Here is a 24,038-nt window from a genome sequence, read left to right as displayed (position 1 = left end):
CGGACAGAGTTCCCGAATGATATTGGTATGTTAGTATTAGTAGGGAGGATGGCGATGTTGATAATGATGATGGTGATGGTGTTGTGTTGTTGTTGATGATGGTGATGGTGATGGTGATGGTGTAGTGGTCGGTGGTCGATGGTGGGTTCTATGGTGGTCGCGAATTTTATGCAGATGCATAGGTAGATCGTGTAAATATCGTAAGAGGTAAGGTGTCGAGTTTTGCTTTGGGTCAGGACGAAACAGTTTGGGTTTAGGTTAAGGTTAAGAAGGTTTCGAAGCCCACCGTCCACCCTAATGGCAATTAAATATCCTCGCGCTAATTGCCAATTACAGGGGGCTGGACGTCCTACGGTGTGTTTATTCTTTTTCTTTTTCTTCTTTTTTTTTTTCTTTTTTTTTTTCTGCTGCCCCTTTTTTTCTCCCCTTTTTATTTTTTCGATCGAAGGAAAGAGAAAGAGAGGAATAAGAAGAGGAAGAATAAGAATAAAAATAAAAAGAAGAAGAAGAGGAAGGAAAGAAGATAGTCTCTACTTGGTAGGTGCTGCCAAAGGCACTCTACTCCAGCAAGTTGGTCCTTATGCTCTCGTATACCTGTCCGTTTCTACGAGAGGAAAACGAAGGGGCAGGAGAAAAAAGGATGAGAGATCAAGATGGTCGAGAGAGAGAGAGAGAGAGAGAGAGAGAGAGAGGACGAGAGTGGCATTATAAGCGACCAAGCCACGAGGATCCAACAACGGTCTCCGCACTGGTATACTGAGACGGGAGAAGAGGAGAGGCGAGGTGACGACAGCGAAAACTAGTTTATTTGGGACGCGGCTATAAATTAGGATCAGATCGCCACGAGATAAGGGAGTACCGGCTAACACCCGGCTCCCTCCGAAAGGATGCCTCTCTTTCTTTCTTTCTTTCTTTCTTTCTTTCTTTCTTTCTTTCTTTCTTTCTTTCTCTTTCTCTTTCTTTCTTTCACGACTTTTGCCATCCTACGAAAGCAACAACATATCCACCCGTTCGACGGACGACGAGTTTTGCGTTGCAGAAGCCGAATCTCTTAGCGAAAGATTCGAGGGCGAATCTTCGTCGTCACCTCGTTTCCCTCGAGATCTCTAATGTGAAAGGTGAGACAAGGTCGGCATAGTATCTTTGTTCACTTTCATTCGTATAACGTCAAACGAAAACGATATTATTTTATCATTGAAAAATTTTCCACGTATTTTTTAATTGTATACATTTTCACGCATAGAAAGATCTCTTTCGGATTTTCTCTTTTTTTTTTCTACTTTTTTCTTTTTCTTTCTTTTTCTGTTTTTCTGTTTTTCTGTTTCTTTTTTTCTCCCTTTTGTTTCTTGTTTCTTTTTTATTTTCTTTTTTGTCTTTTAAATATTCAGGTAGACAAAGATAAAGATCTCTTTTCCAAAGGACTTTTCGTTACGGATCTTTCTTTTGGACGACGTTACGAAGAAAAAAATTTTTTATAATTTTTATAATATCAATTTATATTATATCGATTAATATTTAAATAAATTTCTTTAATGTCAAATAATATTGAGAGAAGTTTTTTTAATATCGAATAATAACAAAACAATTTTACAATGTCAAATAATGTTGAATGAAAAAAATTTTATAATATCAAAGAATATCGATATCATTTCCTTTTAACTCGATCTTTGATAACTAATCGATTTGTTGTTGTTTATTTTTCTTTTTTTCTTCGATATTAAGATTAAGGAAAATGACTTCTTTTTTTGTTTTGTTTTTTATTTCGTCTCTCTCTCTCTCTCTCTTCTTTTTTGTTATTCTTTTTTCTTTTCTTCTTTTTAAAACCGTACGTGTACTTACGTTTCGATTTTTTCGGATGATGCTTTGGAAAGAAATTTATTATACTTTTTATTTATTTTATTTTATTTTTATTTTTTTTTTTTTTTTTTTTTTTTCTTTTTTTTTTCTTTTTTTTTTTTTTTGATGGGGTTAAAAGAGACCCCATTATTCTAACTCGTCGTCTATTCGAATTGAATCGAATCAAATCGAATAGAATCGAATAGAATCGAATAGGATACCCCCCCTTCAGGGAACGGTACCGATGCCTTAGCCATGATTTTACTGCGATTTCACGAGAAAGGTTTGGGGAAAAAGACGAACGACATGAGTAAACCCTGGAGATGAGAATATCGTTTCTATCGTTTTGTAAGGGAAAACGAGTGAACTATCGTTCTGATTCTCTCTTAACGTAACAAATTTTTCTTCGAATTTTCTAACATTATTCTAACATATATCTTTCTTTACTTGTGTCCATTATACGGACACATTGAAAAAAAAAAAGAAAAAAAGAAAAAAAAAAAAAAAAAAAAAAAAAAAAAAAAAAAAAAAAATGATAACGTCGCATAAAAATTTACAATATATCTGACGCATTCACGGAATGAAATAAATTTTGTTTATTAAATTATCGGTGAAAAAGAATTTCTTTTTTTTTTTTTTCTTTTTTTTTTTCTTTTTCCTTACATTTATACGTAATTTGAACGTAAAATAATAACGAATAATTTTTCCATTAGTTAGACGATTCGAAATTATGTCTCTCGTAGTTCTTTTTTTTTTTTTTTTTTTTCTTTTAGATAAGAGATACAAGAAAGTTCATTAGCGTACTTTTTTGTTAAATTAGAAATTGTACTTTAAAGATAATTAGTTGATTATTATTAAAATTGAAGAACGTCGAATGGTATAGTGTAATTATTTTTCATGAATGTACTAATATTATTTTCTAAAACAAAATAGCTCGAATGTAGATATGTCAGGGACGAGGAGGGCATACTTTTTAGCTGATTAGTTAATTAATATTTTAATCAAATTTTCTAAACAATACCCTCAAATGACGAAATGTCGTAAAGGACGAATATAACTTTCGGTTAATTAATTAATTAGAGTATCAGAGTTCAACGTGATAATTATCAAAATAATAAAAACAACAATAAAAATAAAATAAAATATAATAAAATTCTCCTGGAATTTTCTAATAAAAAGCAGTCGAATGTAAGAAAGCATTAACGAGAAAAAGAAAAGGAAAAGAAAAAAAATCAAAACCCGAGTATAACTATGATTAATTAATTACTATAAAATATCGAATATATGTCACTCTACGTACTCGTACGTGTCAGGCGATAATTCTCGAAAGAGATTCGACAACGAATTTTCTGAAAAAAAGAGAAAATAAAAAAAAAAAAAAAAAAAAAAGAACGAAAATAAAAAACGAACAGAAAAATAGATGAGATAAGTAAAAGAAAAAAATATTCGAATGAAAGAACGTCGAAAAATATCGATTATTATAAAATGATCGAGTATCGTTGATCAGTCGCGTCATACGAGCAGCTCGTTGAAAAAAATTCTAAACAAATTTCACGACGGGAAAAAAGAGAAAAGAAGAAAAGAAGAAAAGAGAAAAGAAAGGCAAAAAAAGAATAAAAAAAAAAAAAAGAAAAAAAAAAGAACACTGGAAGTAAACGTCAAGGAAGAGGAGAAACTTGGAATAATATAAGAACTAGAGAGAAAACGAAAGAGAGATAGACAGACAGACAGACAGAGAGAGAGAGAGAGAGACAGAGAGAGAGAGACAGAGAGAGAGAGAGAGACAGAGAGAGAGAGAATGCACTTTACGTTTTCAAATCCGATCGTCTTTCGTCGCTTCGAAAGGTATCTCGTTCGTGAGAGAAGAGAGAAAGAGAGAAAGAAAGAGAGAAAAAGAGAGAGAGAGAGAGAGAGAGAGAGAGCTGGACCGGCCGCCGAAGTCGTTCGTTCGGTTACTAACGCGACAGGTTGAGGTGTGTCCGAGTATAGTGTTCCCAAGCGTTACACGCACGCAAGGACCTACGCGTGTATCATGCGTGTGTAAGAGAAAGACGCAGCTAGCCAGAGCGGTGATTCCATTCACTGATTGAAATCTCCGTTCATTTGTCACTGTCAAGGAGGTGGCGAGAGGCTCTCTTTCTCTCTTTCTCTCTTTTCTTTTCGTCGATCCTCTCACTCTCTCTCTCTCTCTCTCTCTCTTTTTATTTTTTTTTTTCGCCCTCCATCGACTGCCCACGCGCTACTCAATACCCCAACGCTATTATTATTTCAACGCGAGACTCAGGCTAACGACCAATCGACTCGCCGGATATTAATTCTTTATCGATCGTCCACAGTGATGTCCGAGTATGAAAGAAAGAGAAAGAGAGACAGAGAGAAAGACAGAGAGAGAGACAGAGAGAGAGAGAGAGAGAGAGATTTTGGGTGTTAAGAATAAAACGGATTACACTAAGACATGATTCACGGATACGATAAAACGTACAAACTCGTTGTCTCTGTTAAACGTACCTAAACAGTATCCAAACATTCGTCGTATATATATCTCTCTCTCTTTCGTTTTCTCTCTCTTCTCTCATGAGTTTAATTTTTCTTTCCTTTTTTCTTTTTTTTTTCTCCCTTAACGCAGGACGTAGACTAATTTAGCTGATGGCGATTAAATCGCTTACGATCGGCTTACGAGTACGCGGAATGTAAAGAGAAAATTTATTGCTTAACGGTAAGAGCTTTAATGAATTTCGCAATGGTTAGGTATTCGAAGATCGTTAAACGATCTCGGTAGGATCTAATCTACGATCTATCGATTACTATACTTTTTATATGTATATGGACTCACCTTGAGAGATAGGGACGATTTTCTTCGATCTCTATGGACGTTTCTTAGACCGGCGATACGAACCCACTACCCATTGATTGTGATCTGTAATGATAATGATGATAATAACAAAAAAAAATAAGAAGAAGAAGAAGAAGAAGAAGAAGAAGAATTAAAATGACGTTACGTTTAAGAAAGGAATTATACGGATTAAATGAAAAAGATTTTAATCGATATTTGATAATACTCACCCTTTGTAGAATGGTTTAAACGCAGTTGTAGCTTCTGTTGGTGGTAAACTGGCAGTGGTTTGGTGCTGATGAAGAATTGAATTTTGTCCCGCCGGTGAGAAGTCCTTGTGCGGTGAACTTTGAAGTCTCGAGGCAAACGTCGAGGCCCCACCAGCTGATCCAGATGTAGCAGATAGATAACCGCCAGCACCGGGATGACTCGTTGCATAATGATTTGGATTACCGTTGCTCGTTGGATTGGTATTGCCAGTGGGGCAATAACCGGCCGGTGGTGGTTGGATCACCCCATTCGGAGTGGCCACCTTCATATTGGGTGGCGTCTGAGGTGGGGTATCCGTACCAACTTCTGGAAACCCCGCCGCAGCTGACGAGGACGCGGATGATGTTGAACCAGATGAGGAATTTGGATTATAATGAAGTTGTCCACCGGATGAGGACGATAGGAAACCACCGTATCGTGCGGCAGCACTGGAATAAGGTGCAGTCGCTGCCGCCGAAGGACTCATGGAAGCCGACGAAGGTAACGCGAAGGATGTACTCAAACTACCACCTCCAGCACCGCCACCACCACCTCCACTACCACCACTACCACCACCGCCACCAGCACCACCAGCACCAGCACCACCACCACCACCACCACCACCACCAGATCCTAACCAAGGTTGTTGCGAGTGGTGATGATGTATTTGATTGCCAAGGTGATGTTGTTGTTGAGCGTAATGTTGTTGATGATGCAGATGATGATACTGCTGATGATGAGGATGAGACGGTGGTGGTGGAGTCTTACAAGCAGCCGTATCCGCCAATGACCAGATTTTTGGTTTTGTCGCTGGTATCGGTACACCACCACCGCTGCAATCCGTTTTAATACTTTCGTCTTTCAAATGCTCGTCCGTCGCATAACCCTGATGATGATGATGATGGTGTTGCATCGTATGATGAAATGGTAATTCTCCTCGTCCACGTGGATCCTCTTCCAAATCGAGATCATCCTCATCGTCAAGGTCTTTCTCGTGTTGCATGTGTTCGGCCTTGACGTGTCTCATTGGCTCTGTCGAATTCGAACGATATCATTTTTTTTTCGATTAATTCAATAAAACAGGTCAGTATTATGTTACGTGATTCACGCAAATATCATATACAGTAATTAATGGTGTAACAAGAAAAAAAGGGGGAATCTAGACACGCGTATAATGCAATATCAACGCGTTAATGGTTTATAATCCCTGGTGTGAAAGTGAGACATAGATATCTAGAGAGAACGAGTCATCCTATAGGGACTCGCGTGTTTCGGAAGGGTCTCCCGTTGCACACCCTTATATATATATATATATATATACATACACACACACATGTATATATATATATATATACACATGTATATATATATATATATATATATATATATATATATATATATATATATAGTTAAGCTGTAAGGGATGCTGTGAAGAAAAAAAGAAGAAAAAAGAAGAAGTAGGGAGTGAAGCCTTCAACCACTTTGGGCGCGAGAGATTTCTACTTTCCCTTGAGGCACCGATAGGACGACGACGAAGACGAGAACGAGAGAGAAAGACAAAATGTTAGAGAAAGAGAGAGAGAGAGAGAGAGAGAGACTGGGAGAACGCATCTCTTTTCTCTTTCTTCGATCCCCCCTCACTCTCTCTCCCTCTCTCTCTTGCGCCCTCCCAACTCTCTCGGGGCACACTCTAGGATCGTCCCCGCTGTCTGCCAACTAACCATCCAGCCATCGAGCCAAGCCAGTCAGTCAGGGGTGAGAATTTCATTAAGAGGTTCGAATGAGTCGGCAGAGGGTTTACTTGATGGGTCGTCAAGCGATAATTCCCAAGCTGGAAAGGGGCTGCCGTTGCTACTGCTGCTGCCACTAACGAAACGAGAGAGAGAGAAAGAGAGAGAGAGAGAGAGAGAGAGAGAGAGAGAGAGAGAAGAACGCAAGAGAGAAAGTGAGATTGGGCTTTAGGGTGCAAGCATCACCCCTTATAAAGAGAACCTTATGGGGCAACTAAATAGATACTAACGTCGAGTCCACAAGTGGCTCTTTAACTTTTGACCCTCTTTTATCAGCCGTTAATCTCATAATCTTCGCGCCGTACCTACTGATATCTCGATGGGAGAATTTCATTCAAGTTGCTCGATCGTTTGTATCGTAAACCAACTCTTTATATATGTATCTACATATATATATATATATATATATATATATATATATATATATACAATTTCAACATGGAGATTTATTTTTATGTATATATTCCTATGGGGAAGGAGGATATGGGGAGAAGAAGGAGGCAGGGTGGGGCGGGGGGGGGGAAGGTCTTGATCGTTAATGTGTTTTTACAGGCTAATAAAAATCTTTTTAATTCGTGCTTCGAGGAGGTTATCATGATCTTCCTTTACTTCCTTTCTAGTTTCTTTTTTCTTCTTCCTTTTCGTTTCGTTCTTTTTCCTTCTTTTTATTCTGCGATATAATCCAAGCGTATAAAGAACGTTACTCGTTAATAAAATAGCTTTTAACGTCGAGGGAAAGTTTGAACGTTCTCTCTTTCTCTCTCTCTCTCTCTCTCTCTCCCTTTCTCTCTCTCTTTCTTTCTTTCTTTCTTTTTTTTCGGTGTAAGAAAAACGTTACGGTTAACTAAATCTAACGATACCCATATAACGTTGGTTTTACGTGGTAAGCTTAAAAGACCTCGAGACCACCCTTCCTCTCTCCCTCCCTCCCTGTACCTCCCTCGCCAGTCTCTCCATCTTCCCCCCCCCCTTCCCCCTTCACCCCAGTACCCGTACCACATATCATGTCAAATATATCCTAGGTATAGGGGCTCGCGAAAGTTTTCAACCCTCTCGTGTAGGTACACGCACGTGCTTAAAGTGACCACGACCACTCTATATACGGTTCGTCGTATCACGGCGTAGAAATTCATGAGCACCAAGAAAGGTCTACCCCTTGAATTTCCTACTGTTGAAAAGCCACTATAAGCATGAGCGTGTAGGACAACGATCTCGAGTAGTCCGCAAATATTTGCTCGCACGTTTACCGTCGATGGTTTCTCGTTAATTATCGCCCAACGGTCCATAATAGAACGACGGATCTTAGTACGCGTATAATTAAACATTATAGAGATCGTTGTTTCTGATTTTTTTTTTTCTTCCTTTTTTCTTTCTTTCTTTCTTTCCTTTTTTTTTTTTCTTTTCTTCTTTTCTTCCACACCCATTCCCCATCCCCTACACCGCCTTTAATTATCAATAAGCTCTTATTAGCCATCGTACATTTTATCATCCTCGTCATCTTATCATTATGTATAAAAAAAATTATACATAAAGAGATGATGATAATAATAATAATAATAATAATGATAATAAAAGAAATAATAAATATGAACGATGAACGACGTATGATAAAATATATTTTCCGATAATAATGTCCGAACGCTATTAATTTATCTTCATTAATATTATATTTTAAGATTGTTTGTCTTATCCTCATTTTTATTATTATCGGTTATTCGTCGAGATACGTACGTACGTACATGTGTGTGTGTGTGTGTGTGTGAGAGAGAAGAGAAAGAGAGGAAAGAAACGATTTTATAAAAAAAGAAACGAAACAAAATAGAAAAAAAAAAAAAACAAATAAAAAAAGAAAGAAAGAAAGAAAGAAAGACGTCCTGAATAGATTTCAATGGGTTATTAAATGTATACGTATTCTTTCATATATATACATACATTGATAATATCATTCACACCAAATTTCTAGTATCAAACGTAAAAATCTAAATCAAATGGGAACGAAGAGATTTTTTTCTGAAATCACGTAACATCCGTGGAAGTGTCGTGTTAGGGGACTCGTGACGACGCAGCCGGACGACGATACCTAGCTAGATGATCGGGTAGTGTAAGAGAGAAAGAGCGAGTGAAATAGAGAGCTAGAGAGAAATAGATAGATAGAGAGATAGATAGAGAGACAGAGAGAGAGAGAGAGAGAGAGAGAGAGAGAGAGAGAGTTAGAGAGAAGGACAGCAGGAGAGCCGATATTGGCCAATGTGCGGTGGGGTAATGGTGGCCATAGGAGGGTCCGTACCATTCGTCTCGCCGCGGGCGCCGATACATCACCGTACCTCGTACCACTCCTGTCCCATGTATATCCACATACATACATATATATATATATATATATATATATATATATACGAGGTATATATAGAAGCTTACATATATACTATATATAGACATATAGCATATAGATACAGAGAGCTTGTGGCACGTAGCATATATGCTCCTATGGATGGCTACTCAGCCTGGCCGCACCCTCGCGTACCAACACAACGAAACTTCACCAACGGAATCTCCTCTGGAACGGAGCCTGACTGGTGCTTAGGTGAATATACGTGTACAGTATTCGCATGTGAATGTTAACGCGCTCACGCGCAAAGGCCAGCGGCTCTCGTAGCCTCTACGATGACGACGACGACGACGACGACGACGACGACGACGAGGACGAGGACGACGACGACGAGGACGAGGACGAGGACGAGGACGAGGACGTAGAGGACGACGAGGACGACGACGATACCCGGAGTACGTTAACGCACGGCCCGTTCGCTTCCACCATAGGATAGAGAGAAATAGAGTGTGTGAGAGAGAGAGAGAGAGAGGGGATGACCAAACCGAAGGCCATTAATCTCTTTGCGCGGCAACCCGCAACCCGTCACTGTGTTTACCCACATGTGAACTATTATGTCCGCCCCCACGATATAGAGAGCCACGTCCTGTTCCAACACTGGACTCCCGCGAATCGTCTAACCCAACACAAGCTTTCGCGGGGCACCGAGAATGAGGATGAGGATGTGGATGAGAATGAGGGACTATATATACTCAAACAATGTTAGACTCTGAGAGATGAGATTTATAGCGTACCAGATAAAAGAGAGAAAGAGAGAAAGAGAGAGAGAGAGAGAGAGGAAGAGAGGAAGAGACTAGAAGGAGGGTAAAGGTTCTCTCTTGTCGGAGTAGGTCGTACGTGTAAGAAGAAATTAGAAATAGAAAGAGAAGGAAGAAGAAGAAGAAGAAAAGGAAAAAAGAAAGAAAGGAAAAAGGTAAACGAGCACACGAGGGAATAGAGAAGGGTCATGGAATGGAATTTGTAACATTTCGTGACTCGGATTATAGTCCGTTTAGGATTAGAAAATTTATAGCTATCACTAGTTTCTTTCTTATGCAATTAAGTGGACATTATAATTAGCGATCGTGCGATTACGATCACAAGTCTTCTTTTTTTTTTTTTTTCTTTTCTTTTCTTTTCTTTATCCCTCCAACCCTTTCTTCCTCTCACATTCCCCCTGCTCATTCGCTTCCCGTTTTTCCTTTCGCCCCAATTATCCCCAATTATACGGTCTATATATATTCAAAACTAATTAAGTAATCGAAATGGACAGATCGTGGCTATAGATCGATTGCCTGTACTCTGTTGGGGTTAAAAAGGGGAAAAAGCGAAAAAAAGAAAATTACAGAAGATAAAAAAAAAAAAAAAAAAAGGGAAAAAAAAAGGAAAAGAGCGTGGGGGAAGGGGGAGGGGGTGGGAGGAGGAGGGAATTGGGAGGAAGGTAAAGACTTTGATCGAAGTAGTGATCGCCGTCTATGAATATATAGAAACGTTCCAATCGTATCTAAGTACCTTACTCGAAAGAGTCGTAGGTATCACTGGGATTTGAAAGAGACGTTCTGCCATCTAAGGAAGAGAATGATCCCGTTTACAGATTCAGAATATAGCTTCAAGCTCCTTCTTGAATCTCGTACTCGATCTACTTCAGAAAGAGACAGAGAGATAAAAAGAGAGAGACAGAGAGAGAGAGAGACAGAGAGACAGAGAGACAGAGAGACAGAGAGAGAACAGTTTCTTGCTCAGAGTCTATATCCATGTAGGGTGAGGTCGTACGGTTTGGTTCATTGTGGAACGGAATGGATGCTTGCGCAATATCTGAAACGTCGACCGATGGGCACTCGATATCAGGGAAACTAGTCACGCGAGGTAAACACGCTACCGACATTCCGTCTTGAACTAAAGATCGCTAGAGCTCTCCTCGTAAAGAGAAATGCTCTCTCTCTCTCTCTCTCTCTCTCATTTCTCGTTCAACGAATGCTAATTCAAAATGATATAACGGTCGTCCTTTCGAGTCAAACACGCGAAACGTTGAATTCGAGTGATAGTTCATCTTCGAAAAGTCGAATTTTCGTATCATGCTAAATGAACACGTTCAAGTTGTTCAAATTAATCAAGTCATTCATTGCATCTCAATGTTTGCTCTCTCTCTCTCTCTCTCTCTCTCTCTCTCTCTCCTCGTTGTATAAGATAAACGAGAGTTTTTGTTTGAAATTAGAAACTCACGGGATTGAAGAATCTTAAAGAATCTATTTTTGATTCTCTTTCTCTATCTCTCTCTCTCTCTCTCTCTTTCTCTCTCATTCTCTCTGAAACGTTCATTTAATCGCACAATTGCGAATACCCATGGGATATCATCCCTTGGCTATGGTATATCCATTTTCTTTCGTCAGCTTTTTTACGTCAACTATGGCGGACACTGATATACCTAATGTCTACGTCTACCGATCCCCTCCCCCCTCCACCCCGATCAATCCCTCTCAACGATGATACCCAACAACCCTAATTTTTTTTTTTTCTCTCAAAACGATTCATTCGATTAAACCAATTCACCGTGTTGATTGATTTTAACTTCAATCGTGATTAATGATTTCGTACAATTAAATTTGACTTGATACACGGATCAAATAATATTTCGATATTCAAATACTGGGTGGTCCATAAGCTCATGGATGATTTTAAGTCGATCGATTATTTCTCTCTCTCTCTCTCCCTCTCTCTCTTTTCTTTTTATTTTTCGTGATCTTTTTTTGGAAATTAATTTCTATTCTTTTTTTCGATCAGATTGTAATAATTACGAGTTTAGAAATTCTTCATAGATCTATCTTATATAATTCGTAATCAATTATGAATAGTCAATGTTGCCTATTATAATCGTACAATTAATCGTGTTCGATTGACTATTAATGGGGGGAAAAACGTAATGAAACATCTCGATTAATCATAGTGTACGGTATAGTGTACGTATACGCGAGTATACGAAAAAATGATTCATGGACTATTTCTCGATTCAACCTTGAATTAATCCGTTCGTACCGATGGATACGATCTTGAGAATAACAATTTCAATGTTTCGACGGATCGATCGAGGTATCGAGAGAAAAAAATCAAAAGCTTCTTCCATGAAATTCATTATCTCGTATAATGTTATTCGTATAATTCAAATATGGCGATTATTAAAGTATTCATATTCATAAAATAAAATATTAATAGGTTGTCTTACCGTTATCGTCGAGACCTCTCCTCGCGTCCTCGCCGACCCTGTCACCACGATTATCATTCGCAAGATCATCCTTTTCCTTGTTATCTTCCGAATCCGTAAGTACCGCGTCATCATCATCGTCGGTCTTATTTTTCGGTTCCCATGTCATTTTATTTTCTTTCTTCAAACGTCTTCGTGCATTCGCAAACCATGTTGATACTTGCGTCAATGTCATTTTCGTAATAATAGCCAGCATTATTTTTTCGCCCTTAGTCGGGTAAGGATTTTTTTTGTGCTCATTCAGCCAGGCTTTCAAGGTCGCCGTCGATTCCCTCGTAGCGTTCTTTCGTCGTGCCGCAAGATCGTAACCCGCACCATATCTGTAAATATATTTTATCCTTCTTTTACGATCAGGAATGTAAGGTCGAAAAATATAAATAGTTATGATAATGTAGTGTACTATATAAATATGTGTACTTTACCACACATGCGTATATTTATATGTGTGTGTGTGTGTGTATGGGTGTGTCTATGTGTATGAATGTTATTTTTCTTTTAAGATCGAAAATATTAAGGGAAAAATATATCAATAATAATAATAATGTAATAATATATACATGTGTTTATTCCTTGTTTTTTTTGTTTTCTTTTATTTACGATTAAGAATATTATTGGAATATCGAAAATAACAATAATAATAATAATAATAATAATGGAAATAATAATTCAATGCTACACGTATATATACTTGTTTCCTATAAAGAAAATATTATATTAAACGAGAAAATTGAGTTTAAAAAATAGAAATAATAATAATGACAATCTTAAAATTATAATAAAGTAATAATATAAATAGGGAATAGATAATATGAGAAATACGTATAAAAAGAAAAGATAATAAAAGTAAAAACAATCATGATCTTTCAATAATAATAATAATCTAAAAACAATGTAAATATATATATATATATATATAATAAATATATATATCAATAACTTTCTTTCTATTAATACAAAAAAAAAAAAAAAAAAAAAAAAAAAAAAGAAAGAAAAAGAAAAAGCGTGCCCATACACATCCAATAGATGAAAGAAGAGGTTGCGGAAAAGTGGCGTAACTTTGGAGGGGTGCGAATTCCCCGCAGATTTTGACGGTGAAATTCCGTAGGCTTTTCCTAGACGCGTTAGCCTCTCCCCTCGGGCATCGCACGACTCGACGGACCCTTTTCAAGAGAGAAAGAGAGAGAGAGAGAGAGAGAGAGAGAGAGAAAGAGAGAGATAGGACATACTATCGAGGGGTAGGAGGTTGGTGGGGTATAAGAGGAGGTTGAGGAGGTCGAGGCTGATACTCTGGTAAATATATACGGAGAATAAACCCCCAACGGTGGCGTGATTCCATCGAGCACCCTCGGCGCTCGCTCACGCGCTCGCCATAATGGCGATTCGATCGATCTCCTCCTCTTCCTTCACCTCTTCCCTCTTACTCTCACCCACCCACTCACTTACTCTCTCTCTCTCTCTCTCTCTCTCTTTCTCTCTCTCTCTCTCTCTCTCTCGAGTTCACTATCCAACCCCCATGAGGAAGCGACGCGAGTGTGTTACAGAAAGCTATATATATAGAAATATATATATATATATGTCTATGTATATATATATATATATATATATATATATATATATACATATGTATGTATCGCAACCATTATATACTAAGGGCTAAAATACCTATCGACGATCTATCGTGCTCGTGAAACGAACGGCCGGTTGCATGTGTTATATGATAGTAGTGGTATTACGGTGAGAAACACGTCTGCAAAAACCCGAAAAACGATATTTCGGTTCGTACCGTAACGAAGCTCTCGTAACGTAGAATGAATGTTGAAAAAAAGGATAGGAAGAAAAAAATAGAAAAAAACAAAAAAACAAAAAAAAAAATAAATAAATAAAAGGAAACAATATAGAAAGAAGGAAAGGAAATGAGGAGTCCACGAAATTACGATTAAAAATTATACATCCATACATACATACATACATACATACATATATACATACATACATACATACGTATATATATATATATATGTATGTATGTATAATACATTTATATATACATTCATATATGACATACATATATAAGTACGTACATATTGTACGTATGTATATATATATATATATATACGTATATACATTTACACGTGTATATCTATTAAGTGTATGGACTCGAATACCCATCCCCCCTTCTTCTTCTCCTTTTTCTTCTTCTTCTTATCAACCTTCGAAATCTCTCCTCTGAAAACAGTTATGCTTTCCACGAAGACACTCTCCAAACTCTGCTTTACCAAAACGAAAGAGAGAGAGAAAGAAAGAGAGAGAGAGAGAGAGAGAATGAGACAGATAGATAGAGAAAGTGTGAGAGAGAGAGAGAGAGAGGATTCTTTTACGAGAGGCACGCTTTCTTATATTCAAATGGAGATGTTACTCTTCTCTTTCTACTACGAAAACTACTACTACCACCTTTTCTCTTCGCTACTCTTTATGATCCTTCTTCTTCCCAAACCTTCTTCTTCTCATTCCCTCACCCACCCCCTATCCCATCCTAACTCTCCACCCGCTCAGTCTCCCCACCTCTTATCGGACCCGATCCCCAACTGGGTCGACTGTAACAAATGTCCCGATGAGATCTTTCTTCTTCCCGTACTGTTCTCTCTCTCTTTCTCTCTCTCTCTCTCTCTCTCTCTCTCTCTCTTTCTCCCTCTCTTTCTCTCTCATGTATTAAATCCAAAGCTAAACGTTTGATCATTGTATCGTTTTCCATGTACATATACATATATCGAAATAATATTTATTTATCGAAAACAAATTCCCAAACGAGGAATGAAGTTTTTCTCCCCAATTTTTATTATTTCGAATGAATCTTGAAAATTTGTCAATTTGATCGTCGCATCTGATCGATAGAAAATGATAAAGAGAGGAATGTTGGATTTAATTCAATGATGTCCTTTAATTCTTTTCTTTTTTTAGTTTTTTTTTCTCTTTTGTTTTTTTTTTTTTTTTTTTTTTCTTAGAATTTCTTCAATCGTTAAAGAAAAAAAGAAAAAAACGACGATTTCATTTGTAACGTTGTAACGATATTAATATTGATGTCAGATCAATGTAATGTGACGTCGATCAAAGAGTTTCTCGAAATATGTGATCAGAAAAAAGTGAATTAACGAAAGTGAAATTTCATTATTTTGCTGTTTCTTTTTCTTTATTTTTTTTTTTTTTGGTCGTACCTTTATCTGAATAAATGATTAGTATTTTTTTATTTTTATAATAAAATATATCGATACGTGAAGAATCCTTTCAAGTCAATCAAAGAACGACATGACATTTTTTTTAAACGATATTAATGATATCAAACAACGATATTCTCAAATTTATTTACGAAAGATTATCTCAAATTTATGATCGGGTTTTCTTATCAGCCGTGATGCGATAATTGAAACAAGAAAAAAAGAAAAAAAAAAAAAAAAAGAAGAAAGAAATCTGATTAAATCTCAATTGAAAAGCCTTTTTATTTTATTTCATTTCTTCTTCTTTTTTTTTTCTTTTTTTTTTTTTTTTGCATTAGAAATACTCTTTTTAGTCAATCGAAGAATGACGATTTTATTTCGATGGAAGATTGATAGAGAATGAATGTGAAAACTCTCGAGAAGAAATTGTTCGTAAGATTTCGAAAGCTGAAGTGTGCGTTTCACCCTCTATTAAACTCCCCAGGACAAGGGAAAGGCGGCCACCGATAGTAGTTCTACTTCCATGCCAATAAAATCTCCTACCCTCTCTCTCTCTCTCTCTCTCTTTTTTCTTCTTCAATTTTTTTTCTTCCTCTTCCTTCCCTTCCTCGATTTATCCACGATCGCTAGAGTTATATTTCCTCTTTTACTCTTCACCGATCTCGCTAGAAACATTGAAAGAAAAAGAATCCTAACGTATCTAATCGTTTTCTCTCTTTCTCTTTCTCTCTCTTTCTCTCTTTCTTTCGATTGATCGATTTTTCTCTAGTCACTCTGTCCAACGAAAGAAAGAATAAAAGAAAGAAAGAAAAAGAACAGGATCATTCGTCTCGACGATTTTCTCTCTACTTTCTGTTCTTTTCCCTGTTTGATGTTACGTTCTGTACTTCTTTTTTCTTTTTCTTTTTTCTTTTCTTCTTCCTTTTTCTTTTTTTTCTTTTTTTTTTTTCCTTGAAAATCGCGTCCACTGTTTGCACGAAGGGTGACAGAGATCTTGGAATAACAGAGGGTGGATAAGATAAAGATACAAACGTTTGGCTAAGGATACGAAAACCTTTCGCGTAGAATAATAAAACCACACCGACTTTCTGCCTTCGATCATCCTTCTTGTTTGAACGGCGAAGTGCGACGGAGTACGCACGAAATACATACGACGATGACGACTATGACGACTATGACGACCATGACGACCATGACGACCATGACGACCATGACGACCATGACGACCATGACGACCATGACGACTATGACGACTATGACGACTATGACGACCATGACGACTATGACGACTATGACGACGAAACTTCGATATTTTGAAATTTAATCGGGATTTGGTCATACGCGAAACTGTTATATTTGATTTTATGTGGATGTTATTTGAAAATATTTATGAACTTCGTTCATAACGTGAATTTCATCTATGTATGTAGTTATTATAGTGTATTTTCATTTATTTCGATTTTTATCGAAATTAATATCGGCATCGTTTGAATTAAGTTCAATAAAGATCCTTTATATTTTTATAATAATTGATTTAATTGATATTTGTTTGATTACTTTTTTCATTTCGTTTTTTTTTCTTTTTCCTTTTGTAATTATAATAATCTCCCGCGTAAAATGTGACGATAAAATATCGTATGATATATATATATATATATATTTTTTTTCTTTTTACTCGCAATTAAATATAAACAAAAAATGTCGATCTCTATCGAATTATATAAACGTTGGAATTTTGATTAATGACAATGAATGACTTAGTTAACATCGAAGACGATCGGATCTCGATTTTACAACAAATTAATTAATTGGAAACATTGTTTTTAATAATAATTAAGTATGACGAATAAAATTTGACAATAAATTATCCCATAGTTTCAATCTACGATATGTTTTTGTTAAAGATCATATATAAAAAGTATTTAAAAAATTTTTTCATGATAATTTTAAAGATGAATAGTTTTTCTTTTTTTGTTCGAACCTTTTCAGGCCAATCTTCATTTCATACTACAAAACTACAATTCTAATCTACAGGATTAAAGAGTTATGAATAAATGCGATTAGATTCTTAAAAATTATTTGTAAACTATCGATCGATCTATGGCAAAAAAATTTCAAATTCACGCGTTAACATGATCACGTGTAATGGTGAAAAATAAAATGAAGTAAAATATTTAGAAACAAGAAATTTTTCGTTTAATTTGTGTATAGGTTTTTGCAAAAAAAAAAAAAAAAAAAAAAAAAAAGAAAAAGAAAAAAAAATACTGACATTAACGCGTCGATATGTAACAATGTAAAAATCATATGAAATAATATTAACAGATTACTTGACATTAGGACATTAGAAAAATTGAAAAGTAAACAAAAATTATGATGTGATTGATACAAGTATTTATATTAATTTACAAATAGGAAATAACAAACGTATCGTAAGTGACACTGTCATATTTGATAATTGACAAATAGTAATTGGTACGAATTTATTATATTTTTTGTATATCTAGTCCGTATTAAAAAAAAAAAAAAAAAAAAAAAAAAAAAAGCAGAAAAAAGAAAAATACAACAGAGAGATATATAAGTAAACAAATAAGTAACCACGTATGACTACGATGTATTAACAAAATAATATTCCAATGCATTAAATCGAATGCATAGAATTTTTCTTCTTCATTTCTTTTTTTTTTTTTTCCTTTTTTTTTCTTTTTTTCCCCTCCTTATGCTTTTGTCGATAACAAATAACAATAGAGACACGTAATCGAAAGAAGTCCTATCGTTAAATCTACATGAACATTTGTCTATCGTCACGTCAATCGTTAATTCGATTGTTACGTACGTATCATACGTCAGTGGTGTCATCTTCGATTTGATTGTCCTTACTCGAAAGTATGATCCTAACAATTCCCTTCTTTTTTCTATTATCATTATCATTATTATTATTATTATTATTATTATCATTATTATTATTATTTTATTTTACTTTCAAAAGAATTGTTAACTATATCCAAGATAAGTTAAACAGATAATTCGTGCTTATCTTTGTTCTCGATTTAAGAATATAATCGACTAATGTAAGTATATCGTGTTAAAAAGTCGTATGAAATTTATGATAAAAAAAAAATAAATAAATAAATAAATAAGTAAATAAATAAAAAAGAGAAAAAATTAAAAATAAGAGAGAGAGAGGGAGAGAGAGAGAGAGGGAGAATTTAAACGATCGTTGTTCGATAAACTTTATCGTGCATCCTCATCCAATGATCCATTCGTATTTAATTAAATTTAAATTATTTAATTGGGAATTTAAAATCAAATTACAAAAAAGAAAAAGGGAATAGAACGTAGTTTAAAAATATTTCAATCGTAAAATTGTTCGAATCCGATATTCGAAGCGTATTCTATCTATCCATCTCTCTCTCTCTCTCTCTCTCTCTCTCTCTCTCTCTCTCTCTTTATCTATCTATCTACTTTTTTCTCTCTTTCATTCGAAATAAGCGGCCATTTCTGGGCTCCCAAAAAATACGACATTGTTCAATGTTCGTAGATGCAATCTACGAACGAGAGAGCCTTCATTGCTATGCGCAATTTCGACTGCCTCCCACGTGGCCCTCGTGACGTCGTCGTGCAATTATCCACACACATATACAAACGTACGCGCACATACACACAGAAAGAGAAAGAGAGAGAAAGAGAGAGAGAGAGAGAACGACTCTCAGCGCCATTTACATACTAAGTGTTACCGTTGCGTGCGGAGAGAGAATCGCTCGGATATATCGACACGATTGCCTCGCATATGCGAGAACGAGCAAACGAACGAACGAATGAACGAACGAATGAACAGTGAGAGAGAGAAAGAGAGAGAGAAAGAGAGAGAGAAAGAGAGAGAGAGAGAGAGAGAGAGAGAGAGAGATGCAATGCAGACGAGTGAAAGAACATTGAATTGGAAACTATTTATTGACGATAGAAAATTGCAAAACTCAGCAACATGTTATTGTCATTTCTCTATTTCTTTTTCTCTCTCTTTCTCTCTCTCTCTCTCTCTTTTACTCTATCTGTATATCTATGTCTCTCTTTTCTTTCCGGAAAAGATATAATAAAAAGGAAGAAAAAAGAGAGAAAGAGAGAGAGAGAGAGAGAGAGAAAGAAGAAAAAAAAAAGCATAAATTTTATCTTCTTGACTTTCAAGGTCTAACGACATTTCTCATAGAGTTTCCCCAACATAAACCAAGATTATTCTTCTAGACATAAATCTTAGACCTTCGACCTTACACGGTCTCCTCCTTATATAAGGAACCTTTTAGTTAGGGGTTGCTAGGAAATCCTAAAAGCCAAAGGAAGAGTCTTTCCGAGGTCATACCATGTAGTATTTGTCGCGGAATTTAATTAAATCCCTAAGGTATGGAGATTCTAGTTCTGCAGAGTATCGAGAGAGAAAGAGAGAGAAAGAGAAAAAGATAAAGAGAGATAGAGATAGATAGAGATAAAGAGAAAGAGAGAGAGAGAGGGGGGGGGAGGGAAAGAGAGAGAGAGAGAGAGAGAGAGAGAAAATGTGAGAGTGAATTTCGAAGCACGCTCGGTGTTCGCGAGAACGTTGGACGATACGAGAGTCCTGTAATACGGGTTGTACAGTAAGGTAAAAGGGGGTAGGAAATAGAGGGGGTGGTATGAGGAGGGGAATGGGAGAACGAGGATCGTCGAATACGGTACGGTACGGTACGGTACGGTAGTAGGTAATAACGATGTGAAGCAAGCGGGTAGGAGGTGAAAGGAAGGGGTTGAGGTATAGGAGTAGGGATGGGAAAGAGGGTGGTAGATGAAGCGGGAGAGGGGTAAGGGAACAAGAGAGAGAGAGAGAGAGAGAGAGAGAGGAGAGAGGAGGTTTAAAGGAGGAACGCATAATACTAGACACCGGGGCCACTCGAGCGACTCATTAGGGGCTTTGCATATCGCGGCGTCAACCTCGAAAGGTTAACCAATATTGGCAGAACGCGCGTAATTACGTCCTCCGAGCTCGTAGAGAGAGACAGAGAGAGAGAGAGAGAGACCGACCGTGTGTATAGCTTCAATAGTTACGCCCGGGCCCGGATGTGCAAACGTTTCCTACCTACCAATCTACCGACCAACCGACTACCCCCTACTAACCAACCTCTACAGCCTCCGGTTACCACCAATTCTCCCTCCTTTCTCTTTACTTCTGCTTCTTCTACTTCTATTTCTTCTACTTATTCTTATTCTTATTTTTATTCTTATTCTTGTTATCATCCATATGACAATTAAGTAAGAATTAAATGTATCGAAGGATACATTTACCAACCGTAACGAATACGCTATTCGTTACGGTTGGTTAAATGGAGATCGTTATGAGGTTTTACTCGATTCGATAATTATGTCAAACAATTTTAATTATTTCGATTTGAATCCTTAAGGATTTTACGGTATTTATTCATTGTTATTCGGTATAATTATTTGAAATATGTTCATTGCGGTTATTCATTACTTTTATTTCTTCTATTTCTTCTACTTCTTCTACTTATTCTTATTCTTATTCTTATTCTTATTCTTATTCTTATTCTTATTCTTATTCTTATTCTTATTCTTATTCTTATTCTTATTCTTATTCTTGTCATCATCTATATGACGATAAGTAAGAATTAAATGTATCGAAGGATCTAATAGCGTTTCCGTTATGGTTAGTTCAATAAAAATTGTTATGGAGTTTGCTTGATTCGATAATTATGTCAACCGGTTGTAATTATTTAAAATCCGTCAGATTTGAATCCGTAAGGATTTTAAGGAAATTTATTCGTTGTTATTCGATATAATTATTTGAAATGTTTCCATTACGATTGTTCCAATGAAGATGTCATTGTGTTCATTTGATCGGAAAATTATATTAAGCAGTTAAAATTACTTGAAATATATCCATTAAAATCGATTCAATAAAGATATTAAATTATGTTTATTAAATTCGTAAATTATGTTGTTTAATATAATTACTTAAAATATTCCTTAAAAGTTGAATTAATAAAGACGTTACTGTGTTTTATTCATTCGTAAATTATGTTAATGAGTGTATATAATCATTAATTGATCCAAATAAAGATATCGTTGTATTCAATCGATTTGAAAATTATTTTATTCAGTATAATTATTGTTACTAAAGCAATAATATTTTAGATATATCTATTTATCATGTTTTTTTTTTGTACAACGAGAAACAATAAGATATATCGAAGGATCAATATAAGTAATCATTTTGTTTATTCCAATAAATATATATATATATATATATATATATATATATATATATATATAAATAATATTTATCATTGAATTAGCATGATCATGAACATCTTAAATTATAATATAATGATGATTATTACTGACTTAACGAGTATTTTCAAATAATAAGAAATATCGTGTCGCGAATAAAATTAAAGACGAATCATTTAACAAGCACTTGTCTTTCTATATAATCAAAAAGTAATAATGAGGTATATTAAATGGATCTAAAAGAGGGCCATTACATTTGTTACAATAAAGATGTCATATTACTTTTCTTGAACCTCATAATCCTGTTATTAGGGTATGACAATTTGATAATAACAAGAATTCATTTTATTATCGTATCTCAAAATAATATCAACCATTGTTATCGGACAATGAGAGAAACTCGATGATAACAAGGCCTTTTCAGAATGATAGAATGATATATTAATCTTCGATATTTCTAAGGAAAGTCAATTGCAATTGATATCGAACAAGAGAAGATAATATCGCCGGGCCAATCCCTTTTAATTCTTGTCGTTTCTATCTTTATACGAGTAAAAATATCGAACAACAATAAGATATTCCAATGAATTCACACGAATCCATTACGTTTTGTTATCAACAAATATATTTCTAGATATTCATTAAACGTGACCGATCCTAAAATGATGTTAATTTAATTGCAATCAATTGAAAACAATTGAAAATAATTATTATCCTCGCGACACTTTAAATACAATTATAATATCAAAGCATGTCTAATAATAATTATTACACAGGTATAATTATTATTAGACAGGTCAAAAAAGTATCTACGATGATTTTAAAAACCAATTATACTTTTTCGCGACTTTTTAAGGCTTATGGTTAGCCCTTGGCAACGTCACGAGCCAAATCCCCCCTCCCCTACGGTTTTTTTACGATCTGTGAAAGAAAAGAAGAAAAAAAAAAAAAGAAACAAAAATAAAAACAAAAAAAAAAGAAACAAGAAAGAAAAAAATATTAGTTCGAAAAAAGTCAGGAAAAAGTAATAATCGATTTTTAAATTCGCTCATAACAATGGAAATGGTTTGGATTCCAATAAAAAAAAAAAAAAAAAAAAAAAAAAAAAAAGAAAAAAAAAAGAAAAAAAAAAAAATGAAATTCTATATTCGTCAAAAAATATCCATATAAAATATCGCGAAATACGATTGTATATTTTTATTATATAACTATAAATGAAATTAATTTGTTAATATTTAATATATTCGTAGTATAGAATCTACGCCGATCTATCGTCTTTAAATCGATATGAAACGATAGGACTCTGCGGTGATTTTTTATTCAAAGCTTTGCACACACACACACAAACACACACGCGCGTGCACGCACGTACACGCGTATACGTTCGTGCTACGTGAACGGTCGTTCCGAGTCCAAGGAGGGTGCAGAAGAATGACGAGGCGAGGGTGGAAAAAAAAAAAGAAAGAGACGAAGAGGTTTCATTCTACGCTAACGGCTAAATCGAAGAGAGAGAGAGAGAGAGAGAGAGAGGGTGTGTGTGTCGAAAGAAGGGCCATAAGGGATCCCTATGAAGAATGGCGTTTTTATTAAATAGGCGTGTCGGATAGTAGATAGTTTCCTTATTTTCCGCAGGTTCGATTTTCATCTGACGATTGTCTTTATTATAAATCCATCAAATTCATTTCAATTCTAAATCATTAATCTTTAAGATATAATGTCTACAATTAATACATTTCTATAGTTAATTAATATTATTATTGATCAACGAATATAAATATTATTTAAAATATATTTCATTATCGGTATAAATAATTTATATTTCGTTTTATTGATATTTTATTATAAATATTGTTTAAACTTAAACGAATTTAATTAGAAACAATGTACGTGAATCGTATTTTTGAAATTTTCAATTAAATCCATAATTTAATATCTAAACAAATTCTAATCACAAATATTTCTCTCGTTACTATAAGAATGTACGAAGAAAATATTATAATTTATTTTAAATCCATTATAAAATTTCTACTTTGTCTTTTAATATCTAAACGTTTTCTAATCTCCAATGTGAATTGATAAGACAAATGCAATCACTTCGTTCGTTTCTATTTGATAAAACATCGACGACGATTCGAACGGGAAGATTGAGCGAATCGTTTAGCCCGTGACAATATATAAAATACGTCGTTTGAAAACGAGTATGAAAAAGGAAAAGAAAAAAGAA

General features: G+C 35.2%; 1 protein-coding gene across 2 annotated transcripts in view; it reads right to left on the bottom strand.

The window, feature by feature from the left end:
• The window catches only part of LOC124956375 (homeobox protein araucan), a 141,642-nt gene that overhangs the window by 15,556 nt on the left and 102,048 nt on the right, over positions 1-24,038 (bottom strand). For both annotated transcript variants that reach the window (XM_047512099.1, XM_047512100.1), the window contains exons 4-6: positions 12,297-12,655; positions 4,900-5,950; positions 4,670-4,753 (exon numbers count right to left, since the gene is read on the bottom strand). In XM_047512099.1, coding sequence (XP_047368055.1) covers positions 4,714-4,753; positions 4,900-5,950; positions 12,297-12,655 — 1,450 coding nt within the window. In that variant the 3' untranslated portion in view covers positions 4,670-4,713. The remainder of the gene's footprint in view (positions 1-4,669; positions 4,754-4,899; positions 5,951-12,296; positions 12,656-24,038) is intronic.

The sequence above is a fragment of the Vespa velutina genome, chromosome 21 (assembly GCF_912470025.1).
Source record: "Vespa velutina chromosome 21, iVesVel2.1, whole genome shotgun sequence".
NCBI lineage: Eukaryota > Metazoa > Arthropoda > Insecta > Hymenoptera > Vespidae > Vespa > Vespa velutina.
The sequence above is the reverse complement of the archived record's forward strand: the minus strand, read 5'-3'. Positions and strand labels throughout refer to the sequence as shown.